This window comes from Convolutriloba macropyga, chromosome 11 (genome assembly GCF_964194025.1).
Source record: "Convolutriloba macropyga chromosome 11, txConMacr16.3, whole genome shotgun sequence".
Classification (NCBI taxonomy): Eukaryota; Metazoa; Xenacoelomorpha; order Acoela; family Convolutidae; genus Convolutriloba; species Convolutriloba macropyga.
The window spans coordinates 14,494,020-14,510,919 of NC_134478.1; the positions used below are offsets into that span (position 1 = coordinate 14,494,020).

At 40.8% G+C, this 16,900-nt stretch overlaps 1 protein-coding gene across 2 annotated transcripts in view; it reads left to right on the forward strand.

Annotated features, from left to right (window-relative positions):
• Window positions 1-16,900, forward strand: part of LOC142349565 (uncharacterized) — a 511,473-nt gene that overhangs the window by 196,908 nt on the left and 297,665 nt on the right. For both annotated transcript variants that reach the window (XM_075401206.1, XM_075401207.1), the window contains exons 39-41: window positions 10,635-10,874; window positions 11,289-11,492; window positions 16,543-16,711. In XM_075401206.1, the coding sequence (XP_075257321.1) occupies window positions 10,635-10,874; window positions 11,289-11,492; window positions 16,543-16,711 (613 nt within the window). The remainder of the gene's footprint in view (window positions 1-10,634; window positions 10,875-11,288; window positions 11,493-16,542; window positions 16,712-16,900) is intronic.

Genomic DNA, 16,900 nt, shown 5'->3' on the forward strand with positions numbered 1-16,900 from the left:
CAAAAAAAGAAGATCAGGTAACTGATTTTTTTCCTCAAATAAGCGCTTATTCTTGGAAAGTCGTGAAAATTGCGCATTAAAAATCAAGTTTCGGAGTTTGAGCAAAGCTCACATCAGTTATGTGGTAAAAACATTATATGGTTTTTATATTAGCTGCAAGTTCACTGCATCACGCCATAAAAACCTTGCCTCAAGCGTTACAAGACCATTATATAAAAGGAATTTACGCATTACTGGGTCTGAGTTTTAATCCTAACGCTTTGAAAGTCCGAAAAACCGCGCAATTTCAATTGAGTCACTTCTTCCGTGATAAAAAGAGGCTAGTTATATGGCATGATGTGGTGAACAATTCATTGTCCCGTCATCGCAGTAACAACAATAAGCCTTTAACACCTTCGCAGCTTATTGAAGTGCTTGAAAAGTATCAGGAGCGCATAGAAGCTATAGTGTATTGCCCCAGAGAGGGAACTCCTGATATTTACAATCAGCTCAAGCGTAGTACTCTAGTTATCATCCATTTACTGAAAGACATTGTGTCTAGACGTAAACAGAAAGATCCTAGTTTACTTAAAGAGTACAGAGCATTACACCAAAGGCCTGCGCTTGAGCTGAAAACACTCACTATAGTCTTAGCTCATAAGAACAACCTCCGGTCCTTGATAACACGCTCACGATCGAAAAAACTTTCTAAGCGCCGTCGTAAAACGCTTCGCACCCGTCATGCGTTCGAGGAGGCGGAACTCACTCAAGCCTTCGATAACCTGAATGTCACCTAGTCTTGCGTTGTTGTGGGAGTCTACCCGCTGACTGGCGGTGTGACTTAGTTTACTCACGAGTTACGGGTTAGTTTGTGGTTGGTTCTCTCCAATAGCGCTTTACTAAACATTTCGCTCTCCCCATTTTTGAGTTTTTTACTACCGTCCGTTTTCACAGGTTATCTGGTTTCGTTTTTCCGTTTCCATCCCTTTGTTTCCGTGTTGCCGTGTTTCTTTCTATTCCCAGTTTATCTGTTGTATGATGTAGTATGTTGAGTTTCTGCTGTAGTAAAATTTCTCTCTGCTAGTATGCTGGTTTGTTGTGTAGTCTCGTTCCTTGCTAGGGTGTGACTTAAGTTCATTCTGGAGTTACGGCTGGTTTGTTTCGTGACTTTCACCACACTTGTTTGCTAGCAATTTGTTGTAGCTTTATTAATTTTGGTAGTATGCACCTTTGTTGTCTGGGTATGGTGGTTTGCTAAGGGGTGACTTAAGTTTGTTCTGGAGTTACGGCTGGTAAAATTCCTGACCTTTTCGACTTTTGGTTATACTACATCGTTGCCCTAAATTGTTTCATGTTTGATGTTTTGATGCCGTTGATAAAGCCCCATAATGTTTTGTGATAGTTTACCTGGCTGTAGCTCCTCTCCTTCTTTCTAGGGTGTGACTTAAGTTTATTCTGGAGTAACGGCTAGCTTGTTTGGTTGAGTTTGTTGATGTGGTCTGCTAGCATTGATCTTCCCGCCTCCTCGCTTGTGGTTTACCGTCTCCCTCCCGTGCTATCCCGGCTTCCCGTCCCGTCGCGCGCTACCCGCTCGACGTTCCCTTCTCCTCCGTACCGTTTTCCCGTTTCGTCGCGCGCCATCCGCCCGACGTTTCCGCCCCACCCGTGCTGTTTTCCCGTTTCGTCGCGCGCCATCCGCCCGACGTTTCCGCCCCGCTCGTGCCATTTTCCCACTTCGTTGCGCGCTTTTTGCCGGACGCTCCCGTTTGTTCGTCCGGTTTCCCGTTGCGTCGTGCGTTACTCGTTCGGCGTCTCTTCCGGTCCGTCCCGTCTCCCGTTCTGCCCCCTTTTCGCGCTTCGTGCGCACCGTTCTTTCTTTCTTTGGCCGGGTACTATTGTACTCGACGAACATCTTTGCTCTCTGGCGGTTTGCTAGGCAAACCGTCACACTAGGGTTCGGTATAACCCATCTGTGTTGTGCTGTTGCTTGTCTGTGTACTTTATAGTAGTACTAAATTAAACCTGTGTTTCCTGTTTTGATAAGATCATGACAACCTTGCAGGACAAATTTAACAAACTTTATAGTGCGAGGGCATAATTAGAGGCTGAACTTTATAACATCTATGGTGAAATTAACAATGATGTTGATAAGCAAGACAGGAAAGTTAAGATCGAACGTCTGATTGTTAAGTGCAAGGATGCTTTTACTAGAGTAGTTGATAAGAATGAAGAGCTCTTTGATCTGGCACAAAAGACTGAAGATCCAGATGCCGCCTGTGAGAACCTTGAAAAATGGTTAGAGACTGTAACAAAGAAAACTGATGAGTTCATTGCTGCTGCTCGAGGGTATATCAATTCGGTCCATGACAAAGAGGCAGCAGAGCTGTATACCTCTCACCATTCAAGATCAGGTTCACATATGACTTCCTCAAAAAGATCAAGTCACCGTCAACGAGACTTAGAACTATCAAGACTCAAAAAGGAGGAACTTGAGAAACAACATGAGGCAAAGCTTCGCATTGCTAGACAGCGTCTTGAAATTGAAAAACAAACGAAATTGCGCGAATTGGAAATTGAGCAGCTTGAGGAGGATCATCGCAAGGAAGTAGCTGCTGCAGCCCTTGAAGAAATTGAGTTGATGACAAAATCATCAGCAGACGGGCCTGGTACAGGCAAAATGAGTGGGCTCTTTACGGAAAGAAGTTCAGTCAAGAGCAAGAAACTTGTTCAAGATTGGGTGAATTCGTCACCGGCCGGGAACATGGCAGATGTTGCAAACGAACCGAGTTTGCACTTTTCTGGTTCAATCGCCCAATTCAAACAAGCAATTGTTCAACGACCTTCTTCAACTCAACTTCCAAACTCACACTCCAATTTCAATACACATGGTCAAGTTGAGGCCAACATCAACCTCCCTGTCCATGAGCCGCAAGAACCAAGTAGTAGAACCAATGTAACCAATGATGCACATGTTGCAAACAACATCATGCAAGAGCAGCAACAGCCTCAATATACGCCTCCATCACCCCCAGTAAACTTTGGTATGCCAACTCAACTAAACGCCCCAAACACAGCCCGACAACTGTCTCAAGCAACAATGCACTTCGATGGTTTACAGTTAGATCATCAATTCCCGCGCAGGTCGAGTATGCCGGGATAGTTGAATTTAGTCAGCCCTCCGCGTTCACCACCTTTAAATAAAATCGTTAATGCTCCGCTAGCACTTAATCCGCAACAGGCACACATAAATGTACCAGCCCCTCCATCCCCCGTCCTAAGCCCCGAACCACCGCATTTCCCGTTAATCTCACCGGCATTCCGCTTTCCTCCTTCGCCGCCACAAGCACTCCCACTACACGCCACTAACCCCGTGGCGAATAATGTCAATCTGTTACCCCATTCTCCGCCTGCACCATTCTTTTCCTCCGCAAACTTGTTTGTACCTCAATTAATTCAACCACCACCCCCACAAAAGAGTTTTCAGCCCCAAAATTTTGTCCCTATAACCCACGCACCTCCTGCTCCCCCGGATCCAAATGTCTGGCGTTTTCCGGCAGCAGTCCCATCTAATGCAGTACCACTTGTACGTACATCTGCAAACTTATACAACGCGCAACCGGCCCCGTTAATCAACCCTCATATCACTACATCGCTCCGCGCCTCTCATGTACAAGCAGCAGCAGGCGCTCAAAATTTCGTAACATCAGACTTTATGCAAGCGAATCCATTTAGTTCTTCCACAGGTACCGCCCCCACCTTTGTCACTCCGATTATTCCGCCAACGTATGGAGCTACCGTTCCGAACCCGTTTTGTTGGGGTGGCCCGCCGCATCCCACACCTTCGGCTCCTTCTTTGGACTCTGCGGATTTGATAAAGCAGTTGGCGGACGCAATTACTAGTAAGAAGAGCGATCCACTGCCCGAGTGGAAGTTGTCACAGTACAATGGTGATCCCCTGCAGTGGCACGAATGGTTCGGACAATTTAAAAGCGCAATAGACGCACAGTCCTTGACTGATGATGTCAAGTTAACATACTTAAAAACTCTTGTAACTGGAAAAGCTAAAACCGCCATCGCTGAGTTCGCATACTGTGGTGTAATGTATAAGGATGCACTTAGGACACTCGAACGTAAATTTGGCCAACCACAGGCAGTAGTCAGTGCACATTTAGAAAAACTCAGCTATTTTCCTCCATTAAAGATGCACAATAGTGATAACATCATAAACTATTCTGCAACAATTTCAAGTCCTGTTGGGGTCTTTAAATCACTTTCATATGACGCAGACCTTAAAAGCGCCTCACTTCTCAACACGGCTGTGCAAAAATTGCCGCCCAATCTAAAAGAGTCTTGGTCACTCTTTACAGTGAAGAAACATTGGGTTAAGCCAACACTCCTTGACTTCAACGAGTGGTTGAAGGAGAAGGCCGAGGCACATGATTTAATGAAACAAACTTCATCAAAGGCAAGAACTGAAGATAACACCAACTCAGTATTAAAGACCAAAGTTGCCTCGAGAACCTTTGCTGCTAATACGCAAACTAAGGGCACTCAGAGACCAGCCTGAAAATCGGCAACGCCTGCAACACCTCGCTGCATTGTGTGTAAAGGCAATCATCGCATCTGGGAGTGTAGGGTATTTAAAGAAAAGTCTCCCACTCAGCGAGCAAAGGTAGTGGCGGAAGCAAAACTGTGTTTCTCATGTTTGAGAGAAAAGCATATGTTCAGGCGATGCCCAAATCCTAGAAAATGCAGGAAGGACGGTTGCAACAACTCCCATTATACACTTCTTCATGGAGCTGAGAGGGTTTATCCATCAAAATCCCCTTCAAACAACAACAATAGTAATTCTAATGCTGGCGCAAATCAAAGTAAACTTTCTAGTGTCCAATCATCGAGTAAGACCACTACTTTGTCATCTGTGAGTAATGTGAAAGGCCTCCTTCAGGTGACTGAATTACAGTTGAAGAGCTCTTCTGGTAAAGATACCACGGCTTTAGTTTTGTGCGATACCGCTTGCAGTAACTCTTGGGTGTCCAATGATCTAGCAAACAGACTTGGTTTGCACGGTACAGCATCGAAACTAACAGTCAAGGGTATAAATACCGAGGAGGTTGTAGACACTAAGTTAGTTGAACTAATTGTAACACCACGCGACAACCAAGCATTTGAACCATTTAAAGTCAGCCCTTACGTAAAGGAAAATTTGAATGTAGGCGCCGATGTCATTAACATTAAAGCACTTCAGGAAACATACCCGCACCTACCAGTTCTAGACCCAGTTACATATTGCTATGGAAACATCGAGATGATACTTGGACAGGATGTGTATCATGCCATCCGCCCGTTAGAGTACTTCGCAGCCGACGAGAAGTCCTCGCCCTACGCTGTTCGCTTGCCCATAGGTTGGGTTCTAAGCGGCCCTCTACCGTCGTCTTCAGGTTTAGTCTCGACTTGTTTCAAAGCTAATATGAAGCAGGATTTTGAACTCGCTAGTCAAGTGAAATCTTGGTACGACATGGAGTCGTACGGCGCACTTAAGCAAGTAGACCCACGATCCGCCTCGGATGCACGTGCGCATGAAATTCTTGAAAACACCACCGTGCATAAAGGAAAAAGGTACGATGTCGGAATGCTATGGGCTGAAGATAACATCGAACTGCCCAACAATTATTTCTCATCGCTTGTTCAATTAAAGTCTTTGGAAAAGCGGCTTGCGAAAGACCAGACTTTAAGGGAAAAGTACTCGAATACCATCAAAGAGGACTTAGACAAAGGCTACGTAGTAAGGGTCAAAGATGCTCATAAGGTGGAAAGTCGCTCGGAAAGAGAGTGGTACCTACCACAACATCCGGTTGTTAACCCGAACAAGCCGGGCAAGGTCCGTAGGGTACTAAACGGAGCAGCTAAATTCCATGGCGCATCTCTTAATAAGTCATTACTCACCGGACCTGACTTACTGCAAAATCTAATCTATGTACTCCTACGGTTCAGACAACATCCATTTGCCGTATCCGCCGACATCGAGGGAATGTTCCTCCAAGTTGGAGTGTTACCATGTGATCAACCATCATTGCGCTTTTTGTGGCGGGAGGACCCCACATCAAATGTTGTGGTACACCAGTATACGCGCCACATCTTTGGGGCAAAGGATTCGCCCACCTTCGCCAACTACGAACTTCAGCGCACGGCACGCGATAATGCTAAGGAGTACCCAGAAGCTGCGAAAGCCGTCCTTGAGAACTTCTACATGGACGATTACTTGGACTCAATGGAATCCCCCGAGAGGGCCCTCATTGGGTCGAAGGAATTAATACATCTTCTCCATCTAGGTGGGTTCAAGCTTACTAAGTTTGTAAGCAATGTACCAGATCTGGCTGACCAAATTGATAGGTCTGCTCAATCTACTGAACCGAAGGTCATCGTTTCATCAAAGGAGGAACCAATGCACGTGCTTGGGCTTATGTGGGATCACAACAACGATACTCTGGTTGTGAGCAGGGGTACTAACAGCACCATCACGAAAAGCTTAACACAGCGCTTGGTCCTAAGTCTTGTGTCAAAGGTCTACGACCCAATTGGTCTTGTCGCACCGTTCACTGTTGGTGCTCGGTTAATCTTGAAAGACATTTGGCGTGTCAATGGACAAAGTTGGGATGGCGAGTTACCTAAAGACACAGTTGACAGATTCCTCGCCTGGTGTGTTGAACTGCCGCGGTTAGCTGAGATCACTATACCGAGAAGTTACTTCTCAGGACCATCCCAACATCTTGAACTCCACATGTTTGGTGATTGCTCGCAAGACGTATTCAGTGCAGTAGGATTTCTTAGGGCTCAAGTAACTTGCACCTCCGGGGCGATTATAACAGAGCTGGCGTTTGTCTTGGGCAAGGCCCGTGTTGCACCTATGAAGGTAATGACAGTTCCTAAGTTGGAATTACAAGCCGCTCTCCTCGCTGCCCGTTTAAAAAGGGAAATCTGTCGAGCATTAACGGTTAATGTGGACAAAGTCTTTATGTGGACAGATAGTACAATCGTCTTGCAGTGGATAAACTAACAAACAAACACCCCATCTTCATTGCAAATCGGGTTAGTGAAATCTTGGTGAACACCAGCGTTGACCAATGGAACCACGTCGCCACTTGTGATAATCCGGCAGATGCTGGCAAGCGTGGTATGTCCGCTGAAGTTTTGCAATCAAGTAGCTGGGTGAGGGGTCCGGACTTCTTGAGAACTAAGCAATTCCCTTTTGTACCAAATACTGACGTCGTTGATAACATCAAGCTCGGCGTTGTAACCAAGGAACAAGTTGATGACTCCATCTCATCTTTAGCCGCATCTGTAACCAATTCCCCATAGGTACAAAGCATTAATCTGATCCCGTCTGATAAGTTCAGTTCTTATCAAAAATTACTTCGTGTCACCGCATATGTGCTCCGTCTTTTACCATCTCATGAAAGTTACCGTACCGTAGGCGGCAGCTTAGCCGACCCTGTTCGGCTTGACGAAGCCGAGCGTCATCTCCAATACTCCAGTAAAGGAGAGTCCTTTAATACTGAAAGAAAGGATCTTCTTGACAACAAATCCGTTAAGAAGAGCAGCCGCATTGCTCTGTTTACTCCGTTTATTGGACCTCATGGTCTCATCCGTTCCTCTGGTCGACTCTGACGGCTAGTGGAAATTGACTTTGACACTAAGCATCCTATCGTGCTGGATGCGCGTCATACTTTTGTTAAACTGTTTCTGCGGCATACTCATTTGAAGAACTATCATCAGGGCATCGATTTCTTAAGGTCAAAGGTACAAGAACGTTATGCCATCCTAAAACTACGTTCCACACTGCGTTCCATCAAATCAAACTGCGTCTTGTGTAGAAAGTTCCGTGCAGCAACCATTCAACCTATCATGGCAGACCTCCCAAAGGAGAGACTCGCATACCAGTCTCCTCCCTTTACCAGCACCGGGGTTGATTACTTCGGCCCATTCTACGTCACAGTTCGTCGGACTACCGAGAAGAGGTGGGGATTTCTCTTCACTTGTCTCACTACTCGTGCTGTCCATGTTGAAGTTGTCCCGTCCATGGACACCAGTTCCTGTGTAATGGGAGTTGAGCGGTTCGTCTCCCGTCGGGGTACTCCTGCTATGATTTGGTCGGATAACGGTACGAATTTCATTGGAGCGGAGAAAGGGCTCCGTGAATGTGTGGAAAAATGGAATACGCTTAACATCGCTGCCGAACTTGCCAATAAGGGCATTAAGTGGAGGTTCAATCCACCCAGTGCGCCACGCCAAGGTGGCATCTGGGAGAGGTTAGTTCGTAGTTTTAAAAGAGTACTGTACACTATCCTCGGTGCGCGTCGCCTCACAGATGAGGTTTTGAACACTACTTTTTGTCTGGTCGAATACGCACTAAACTCACGTCCCTTAACGCCCGTAAGCGCCGATCCGTCCGACCTAGGCGCAATAACACCTAACTATTTTCTACTCGGTAACCAAGCAACCAGAATTCCGACTTTCGTTGGCGCCGACGAGTTCGATCATCGTAAGCAATACGCCCGTGCACAGTCATACGCCAATGCAATTTGGGCACGTTGGCTGAAGGAGTATGTACCTGCGCTGAACCGTAGATCTAAGTGGCAGACGCCTGCCGAGCAGCACCTCAAGGTCGGTGATTTAGTTTGGATCGTTGAAGAAAGCAACCCTAGGGGTTACGATCCAACTGCTCGGATTGAAGAACTTCGGTACGGCTCCGACAGCGTCGCCCGCTCCGCCGTCTTACGCACGTCGTCCGGATCGCTCGTCCGCCCGCTCGTTAAGCTTGTACCAATCCTCCCAACATTTTCTTCCGGGCCGGAGGATGTTACCGAGTAAATTGAAATGAATAAATTATATCATTAGATAGAAAATTTTTGTGCGTATTATATCAAAACTTTCGCTTAGATTTTCCGTTCTAAATGCAACATACGTATTATTTCTGAGAAATACAAAGACCGATTTCCCACTAAGAATAACTTCCAAAATGGCTCAAAACTGATCGCTTAGCCTAACAAATTCGGTTTTTTGAACGGATTAGTTTAAATTGGTGACTTAGACTAAGACCTGCTAACAAAGTTAACTAGATTTGCCAAGGCATTCTGAAGTGCTTTTGCCTTTGAACGTGGCCTTAACACGTTGTTGAATACAGTTGACGAGTTGACGATCACGATGAATATAAAACTGACGAAAGACTGTTTTATCAGCTTTACTATTGCTTATATAGTTATTAATGCAACTAATAACCACCTTCATCTATTCAAAACACCATTATTTAGATGTTCTACTTTTTAGCACTCAAAGAGGAGTATTGGAGAAGTGTATTTTTAAATCTTTTTAACTTTGAAATGATTTTAAAAAAAGAAATGTCGCACATGCTGCAGTTTGTTGTGGCTGCTGAACAAACAAGAGCGAAAGAAGATAAATGGCTATTTTTTTTGTTCAAACCGCTGTTTTCAAGATCACTAGGATTATAATTAATATTCTCTAAGCGAGCAAAATTTTTAGCTAACGTAGGGCTTTTTGAAGGTTTTGATGGTTTGCATGTCTAGTAGAAAGTAGAGTTAAAAAATCAAAATTGAATTAGAAAACTCATAAGTTGAACCGCAGGAGTAATACAAAGACAGTTTCGGAATCATACTAGAAATTTAGAAGCGCGACTGGGTGAAAATTGTGTACTCATAACGATTGCTTTTTCAAAAGTAGAAGCAAAAGTTTAGTTCAAGACTTTAGCAAACACTTTTCAGGATAGTCTATTTCTTGATTTTAAGAGATTTCCAGAATGAAATGTTGATCAACTTTGTGAATACGGGTTTTTATGTTGATTATCGTTTCATTTTCAGACGGCCAAATCGGGAGACGTCGAATTACTTCTGCAGAAAACGGACAAATTGAAAATGGAAAATGAAGCTCTCAAAACCGAAGTTAAAGATCTGAAAGTTGACGATCACGATGAATATAAAACTGACGAAAGACTGTTTTATCAGCTTTACTATTGCTTATATAGTTATTAATGCAACTAATAACCACCTTCATCTATTCAAAACACCATTATTTAGATGTTCTACTTTTTAGCACTCAAAGAGGAGTATTGGAGAAGTGTATTTTTAAATCTTTTTAACTTTGAAATGATTTTAAAAAAAGAAATGTCGCACATGCTGCAGTTTGTTGTGGCTGCTGAACAAACAAGAGCGAAAGAAGATAAATGGCTATTTTTTTTGTCCAAACCGCTGTTTTCAAGATCACTAGGATTATAATTAATATTCTCTAAGCGAGCAAAATTTTTAGCTAACGTAGGGCTTTTTGAAGGTTTTGATGGTTTGCATGTCTAGTAGAAAGTAGAGTTAAAAAATCAAAATTGAATTAGAAAACTCATAAGTTGAACCGCAGGTGTAATACAAAGACAGTTTCGGAATCATACTAGAAATTTAGAAGCGCGACTGGGTGAAAATTGTGTACTCATAACGATTGCTTTTTCAAAAGTAGAAGCAAAAGTTTAGTTCAAGACTTTAGCAAACACTTTTCAGGATAGTCTATTTCTTGATTTTAAGAGATTTCCAGAATGAAATGTTGATCAACTTTGTGACTACGGGTTTTTATGTTGATAATCGTTTCATTTTCAGACGGCCAAATCGGGAGACGTCGACTTACTTCTGCAGAAAACGGACAAATTGAAAATGGAAAATGAAGCTCTCAAAACCGAAGTTAAAGATCTGAAAGTTCAAACGAGGTCAAATCAGGAACTACAATTAGAGGTTCCGGCTCAGATGTCACTTGTAAGAGCTGACAATGAACGGCTGAAGGAACAGTTTGTCGATTTGAAAGCTGAAATCATTCGGCTGAATTCTGTCAATAAAGAGAAGGTATTTAAATTGACAACTTGTTTTCCAGAATTTAAAAAAAAAACCTTCATCTTTTAAAGACTATTTTTACAACATTATGTTCATTTTCTTGTGCTTCAAATGACATTAACTATTTCATTAGTCTTTGAGGTTGATCGGGTCGAAGGGTCGGCATCTTTACGGTGAAAAGCGGCGATGAGCGCTGAAAATAGCCAAAGCGCTGAGTTTTTGAACTTCAGCGCAAGTTCAGCGCTTTTCTCCGCAGTATTTTTCAAACCCGGGCAACAAATAATTGACTGTGCGCATGTAATACAATAGATACCATTACATGACTGAACAAGTTCCATAAAGAAGACAAGAGATGTGATATAGCAGTTGAACAAATTTTTTCAATATTTTCTGAAATTCATGATGATCGTAAACTATGATTTACAGGACAAGGAAATTCTGGAATTGAAGTTGGAAACTGCTGCCCAGAAAAGCAACAGAGACATAAAGCCGACCCAGAGGGTAACTTCGGTATCGTATGATGATCCAATAAGAGGCAGAGAGTCTGAAATTTTTGCTCTTCAGAAAGAGAATGCTCAGCTGAAAGAAGTGAACAACAAGTTGGAACAAACTGTAGCTACTATTGAACAGGTCAGAATTTTTAGTTTGAAGTGATTATTGTAACGAAATTTGAAGCAATTATTGTAATAGTTTGTTTCCTTTTTATGCCAAGTTTTTTGCGTGTTAATTTTTTTCTCGAATTTTTGTTAGAGCGGTTTGCGTTAACTTCAAAAGAAATAGGATAAAATGGATAATACTTTTCAAGATCAGATATTGATCGCTATAGCATTTTGGCTGTGAGGATTTTGGCTTATGACAAAAAAAAACATAGTTAACTCCAACCTTTATTTGAAACGCGTTTGAAATTCAAATCTTGTTTGATTTTAACAATTATCTCGAATGCCCTGTAGAACCATAGCTAGCACATTTAAACCCAATTCTATTTCTATACATGAAAGCAGAATCTATTCGTTTTGCATTATCTTTCCATGCTATTCGTGTATTTTAACTCAAGTATAGTGTTTAAAAATGCATTGAATCAGAAATACTTTTGAACTCTCTCTCCTCAGAACGTCAGAATCGTTTTGCATTCAAGTGCCTCCTTCTAAATAATTTTTGGGTCTGTTTTGGGGGATAATTGCTGTGATAAACTTATTAAATAGTTCTAGAGATGAGCCAGCGAGGCATGGGAGATCTGATGAAAAAATTGCTTGAGATTGAGAACCTTGATGAACCATGCAAGGAAATTTTGAAAACCCTAATCGAGGAAAATTTTGCAAAAAATACACGGATTGCCGAATTGGAATCTGAGGTGGCACGGATGAAGATTAAACTTAATCAACTCAAAAGATATCAATCAAAAGATTGCCTATTTGTTCGCAATCTGCCGTTTAGTTCAAATAGAACCTACCTCTCAGATGTTATTGATATTATCCAAAACGTGTTGAATGTCAACATTGAGCCGCGCGGTTTAAAAGCGTGCCATCCGTTGGTCAGAGGATTGCCATTCAATCCACCACCATTTATCGCGAAGTTTGTCTATTTTGACCAAAAGGAAAGAATCTGGACGAGGAAGGGTTTGTTACGGAATTATAGGAATCCAAATAATGGAAAACCGGTTTTTATTCTCGAGCGATCGAGCAAGTACGACAAGTCATTGAAAGAGGAAGCTCAAGCAAAACAAATAAATGTCAGTACTAAGAATTCGGCACCACTTGCTCAGATCGAGTCACATGGGATGAAGCGATATCTTGAACTGAATTGTAATCAAGATATTGAATTGCAACCGGTCGCCAGTAAAATTGAACACATGTTCAAGTATCCAAAGAATCTACAACAAACGCAAAGCCAATGATACACAACAGCGGGTTCGATGGAAGTCATTGAAATCTTTTTCAAAACGCCTGTTCCAAAGCTAACCAAAAAACCAAATTTTGCAGCTGCTACACCTTTATCGACTAAAATGCCTTCCCTAAAGCGTATGCGTGACAATTTTGAAAACAGCGATTACACCAATCTAATCGAGGAACTAAAAAGCAGCAGAGCAGATAAAGACGAAATGCTAGATTTTGTTTTGGGTCTCATAAGTAATTCACCGAATGCTAAAGAGATAATTCTTGTGATATTGAGGAACAACCGTTTCGGAGCGAAGACTGCTCTGAAGAGTCTGGAACATAAGAGTTCACCCAATAGATTAAATAAAGCGACTAAAATTAGATCTGCATCAAATCACTTCCAAATTTTAAACTTGAATACTAGATCCATTAAAAAACATCATGAAGAATTAGAGGCACTGATATCTTGTTTTGAGTCTCCGTCTTCCGTCATATGTTTAACAGAGTCTTGGCTAACGGTTAACGATGCTCCGACTTTATTCAAAGTAACAAATTACAATACTTGCTTGTCAAAATCAAGAAGTGGTAGGGGTGGAGGTATTATGATCCAAATAAATGATGAGGTGAACTTGATTGAAGAGCTGAATTGCACACTGACTGAAAGTCTTTGGGCTCACTTGAAATTCGGAGAGTTAAAGATTGCTCTGTCAGTGGTTTATAATCCCCCAGAATTAACAAACAGAATTTCATTTGTGAGCTCAATAAAACATTGGAAAACATCAATGAAAGTTATGACTGAATAATCGTTTGTTGAGATTTCAACATCAACGTGTTAGATAAAAATCTGCTGACTACATCATATCTATCGACTATCCAAGCGAATTGTTTTTAACTTTAATGTCGTGAACCAACTCGCATCAGCAGAGATACCTTGACTTGTTTGAATCATTTTTTCTTAAAGATCTGAAGGATTCAGAAAACTTTTGAAATGGAGGATCGAAAATATTGCGATCACATTCCTATTGTGTTAAAATTTCAGAAGAATAGCAAAAGTTGTTCATCAGAAATTGATTTTCGTGACACCAGTTTTTTAAAATCTCTAAATCACCTTTTCAAATCATTAGCTACAAAAAGATACCAGAAAACGGAAAGTATAAACTGTGCTTTCGACAGATTTGAAAATACTTTTTAAGAAGTATTAGCATTTTTTGCACCTTATCGGAGGTTAAGTGGGAATAAAACTAGAAAACCTAATTGGTTTGATAAAGATTTAATAATTTTGATTTGCTATAGAAACCAATCACACAAATCATGGAAAATGGACCCTCAGAACAAGAGAAAGTTCTAGAAATTTAAAGCACTACGAACCAAAGTGGAGAAAACAATCAAAGCCCAAAAGAAATGTTACTATGAGCGAAAGTTCTCAAAATGCATCCGAGACTCAAATTAAGTTTATAAATTTCTAAAAGAGCTTAAGGGAGTTACTAACAAAAATTCTAACGTTCATTACCTAATAAAAGATGGTAGAAGAATTGATGATAATCTAGATACGGCAAACGAGCTCAACACTTTTTTGTAAGTATAGAACAAAAACTAAAAGAAGACATCCCAATTGAGGTTTTTGTTTATCCTCAAGTTATTAATTTGCAGAGTATGTGGTTTTATGAAACAAATTGCAACGAAATTGTGCAAATAATTGAGGATTTCAAAGAAAAATCTGGTGTGGGAGTTGATGATATTAGTACGATTTTGATTAGAAAACACGTTTCTTTATTTGCAAACATCTAGTTCATCTCTTGAATAAATCTTTTAAAGACGGTAAATTTCCAAGTATTCTAAAACAAGCTTAAATTGTACCTCTGCACAAGGCAAGCGCTAAAAACGAGATGCATAACTAGCGACCAATTTCGCTTCTCATTGTGTGGAGTAAAGTTTTTGAACACGTTATGTATAATCGAATTTATACTTACTTTGAAACTTTCATTATCTGTCATCCTAATCAATTTGGTTTTCGAAAGAAACATAGCACTATTGATGCCATTGACGAATTAACAGAAACAGTTCGTGAGAGTCGCAATTGTCAGGTAGCCCCATTTTTTTTTTTACTTAAGAAAGGTCTTTGACACGATAGAACACCAAATCCTATTACAAAAGCTTGAACAATATGGTTTAAGAGGAGTTTGCCTGATATGGATTAGTGATTACTTATCCGAAAGACAGCGATGTGTTTCATTCAATAATTGCAACTCCAGCTGGCTGAAATTAAATTGTGGTGTTCCACAAAGCTCGATTCTTGACCCACTGTTTTTTTGATATACATAAATGACCTTCCAGACGTGTGCCTAGTCTTCAGAACTTCTCTATTCGCAGATGATACCAACTTAACAGCAGACAATAGTGATTTTGAATCAACGTAAAAGGATTTGGTCAATGTAGAAAAATTGATCAACGCCAACAAATTGTCTCTTAATCCTGAAAAAAGTTGTCAAATGAACATTAAAATCGGAAACAGTGCTTCTAATGTCAATAGGTTTTCGGTTAGCAATGTAGTGTCAGAATTAAGGCATTATGTACCAAAAAGTGTCGTACTCCAGTTTTATGCATCAAATATCAAACCAATCATCCAATATGGTGTGCTGATGTAAAGATGTGTAAGCTTTACTGCCCTTCAACCTTAGTTCTATTGCAGAAAAAATCTCAGACTCATTTTGTTTTAGAAATACACAGAAAATGTAACTCGTTTTTTTTTGAGAAATACGAGCTCACGAATTGCAGATTTACGAACTTCATGCGTTTGTAATAAAATCAGTAAATCAAATGCACACTGATGCATATCTTAATGAGTTATATTCTTTTGAATCCCGATCAAACTCTTCAACAAGAAGATCATTGAAATGGTTTTTGAAAATACCAAAGTGTAAACGAAAGTTCGAAAGGAAATCACTGAGATACAGAGGTGCCAAATTACTTAATCTTTTTATCGACAACAATGTGTTATCATCAAACTGTAATGAGATTTGTAGTTTTTCGCTTTTCAGTCTTGTGCACGAGATGAGAGACGACTACACTTTATCGAATTATGAATTAACAAAAACAATCTTCTCCTGTTTGCTACTTTGTGTACACTTTTCTCGGATTTTTTTAAGTTATCAAAAAGACATCGCAGACTGATTCAATATGCTATCGCCGGGGTCTCCTAAATGGGTAAAAAATTATGTCAAAAATTGAAAATTCCATCAAATAAATTGAGAATTTCGTCTATTATCTTTCAATATAGAATTTTTGTTTTGAACAGTCATATCCAATTGTAAAGAAGAGTTAAAGACAGTGCTCAGTGATCCAGTCGGGTCCGTAAACTGTCGTCTCTGAGTTTTCAATGGCTTCATGTGTAATGCAATGATGACTTGACGCTTTCTGATCTTGAACTCTAAATTTAGGAAATTTTGTCATGTGTTATATTTTGATGTTTATTTATACTCAGAGGAATTAACTCTCTATCTCTCTCTCTCTCTCTCTCTCTCTCTCTCTCTCTCTCTCATCAGCTGGCGCAACTACTGTGATAAGCAGTGCCCAATACGGTATTCGAACCAGCGTCTTTTTATTGCAGGCCCAGTTTGCTTACCATTGCATAAAGTTTTCTTAAACTCAAGAGCTTAAGCAATATTTTAACCCAATCTCTTTTTTCTCTTTGTCTCTGAAGCCAAGTTTACGTTTAACAGTTACAGCTTGTTTTCGAGCTTATCTTATGCCCAATTTACATTAGGTCGTTCTTTTTCAATCTTCTAACAGTGTCTGTGTGTATTTAGGTTGTGTTGACTGCTCCCGTTGAAGAGGACATGATTTCTTCAAACATTCGAAAGAGGCCGGTTGATTCAAAGCTTCCCCCACCGGCTAAAAATCAATCAAAGCCAACCAATAAAGAAGCTCTTTTGGAAGAACCCACAGTTTTATCCACCATAAAAAACATTTTAACAGGTAAAGAGTTAATATTGTTTTGAACGAATGTCTGAAACTGATTATATATTTAATCCTATAAAGTTGCAACCCACGCAAACTTTCGAATAACTCTATACATACAAATTAACATCAAAATTAGCTTGTTTTAAAATTAAATTTTGACCTTTGAAACGTTCGATAGCGTTGCAACTTGGGACTAACTATAGC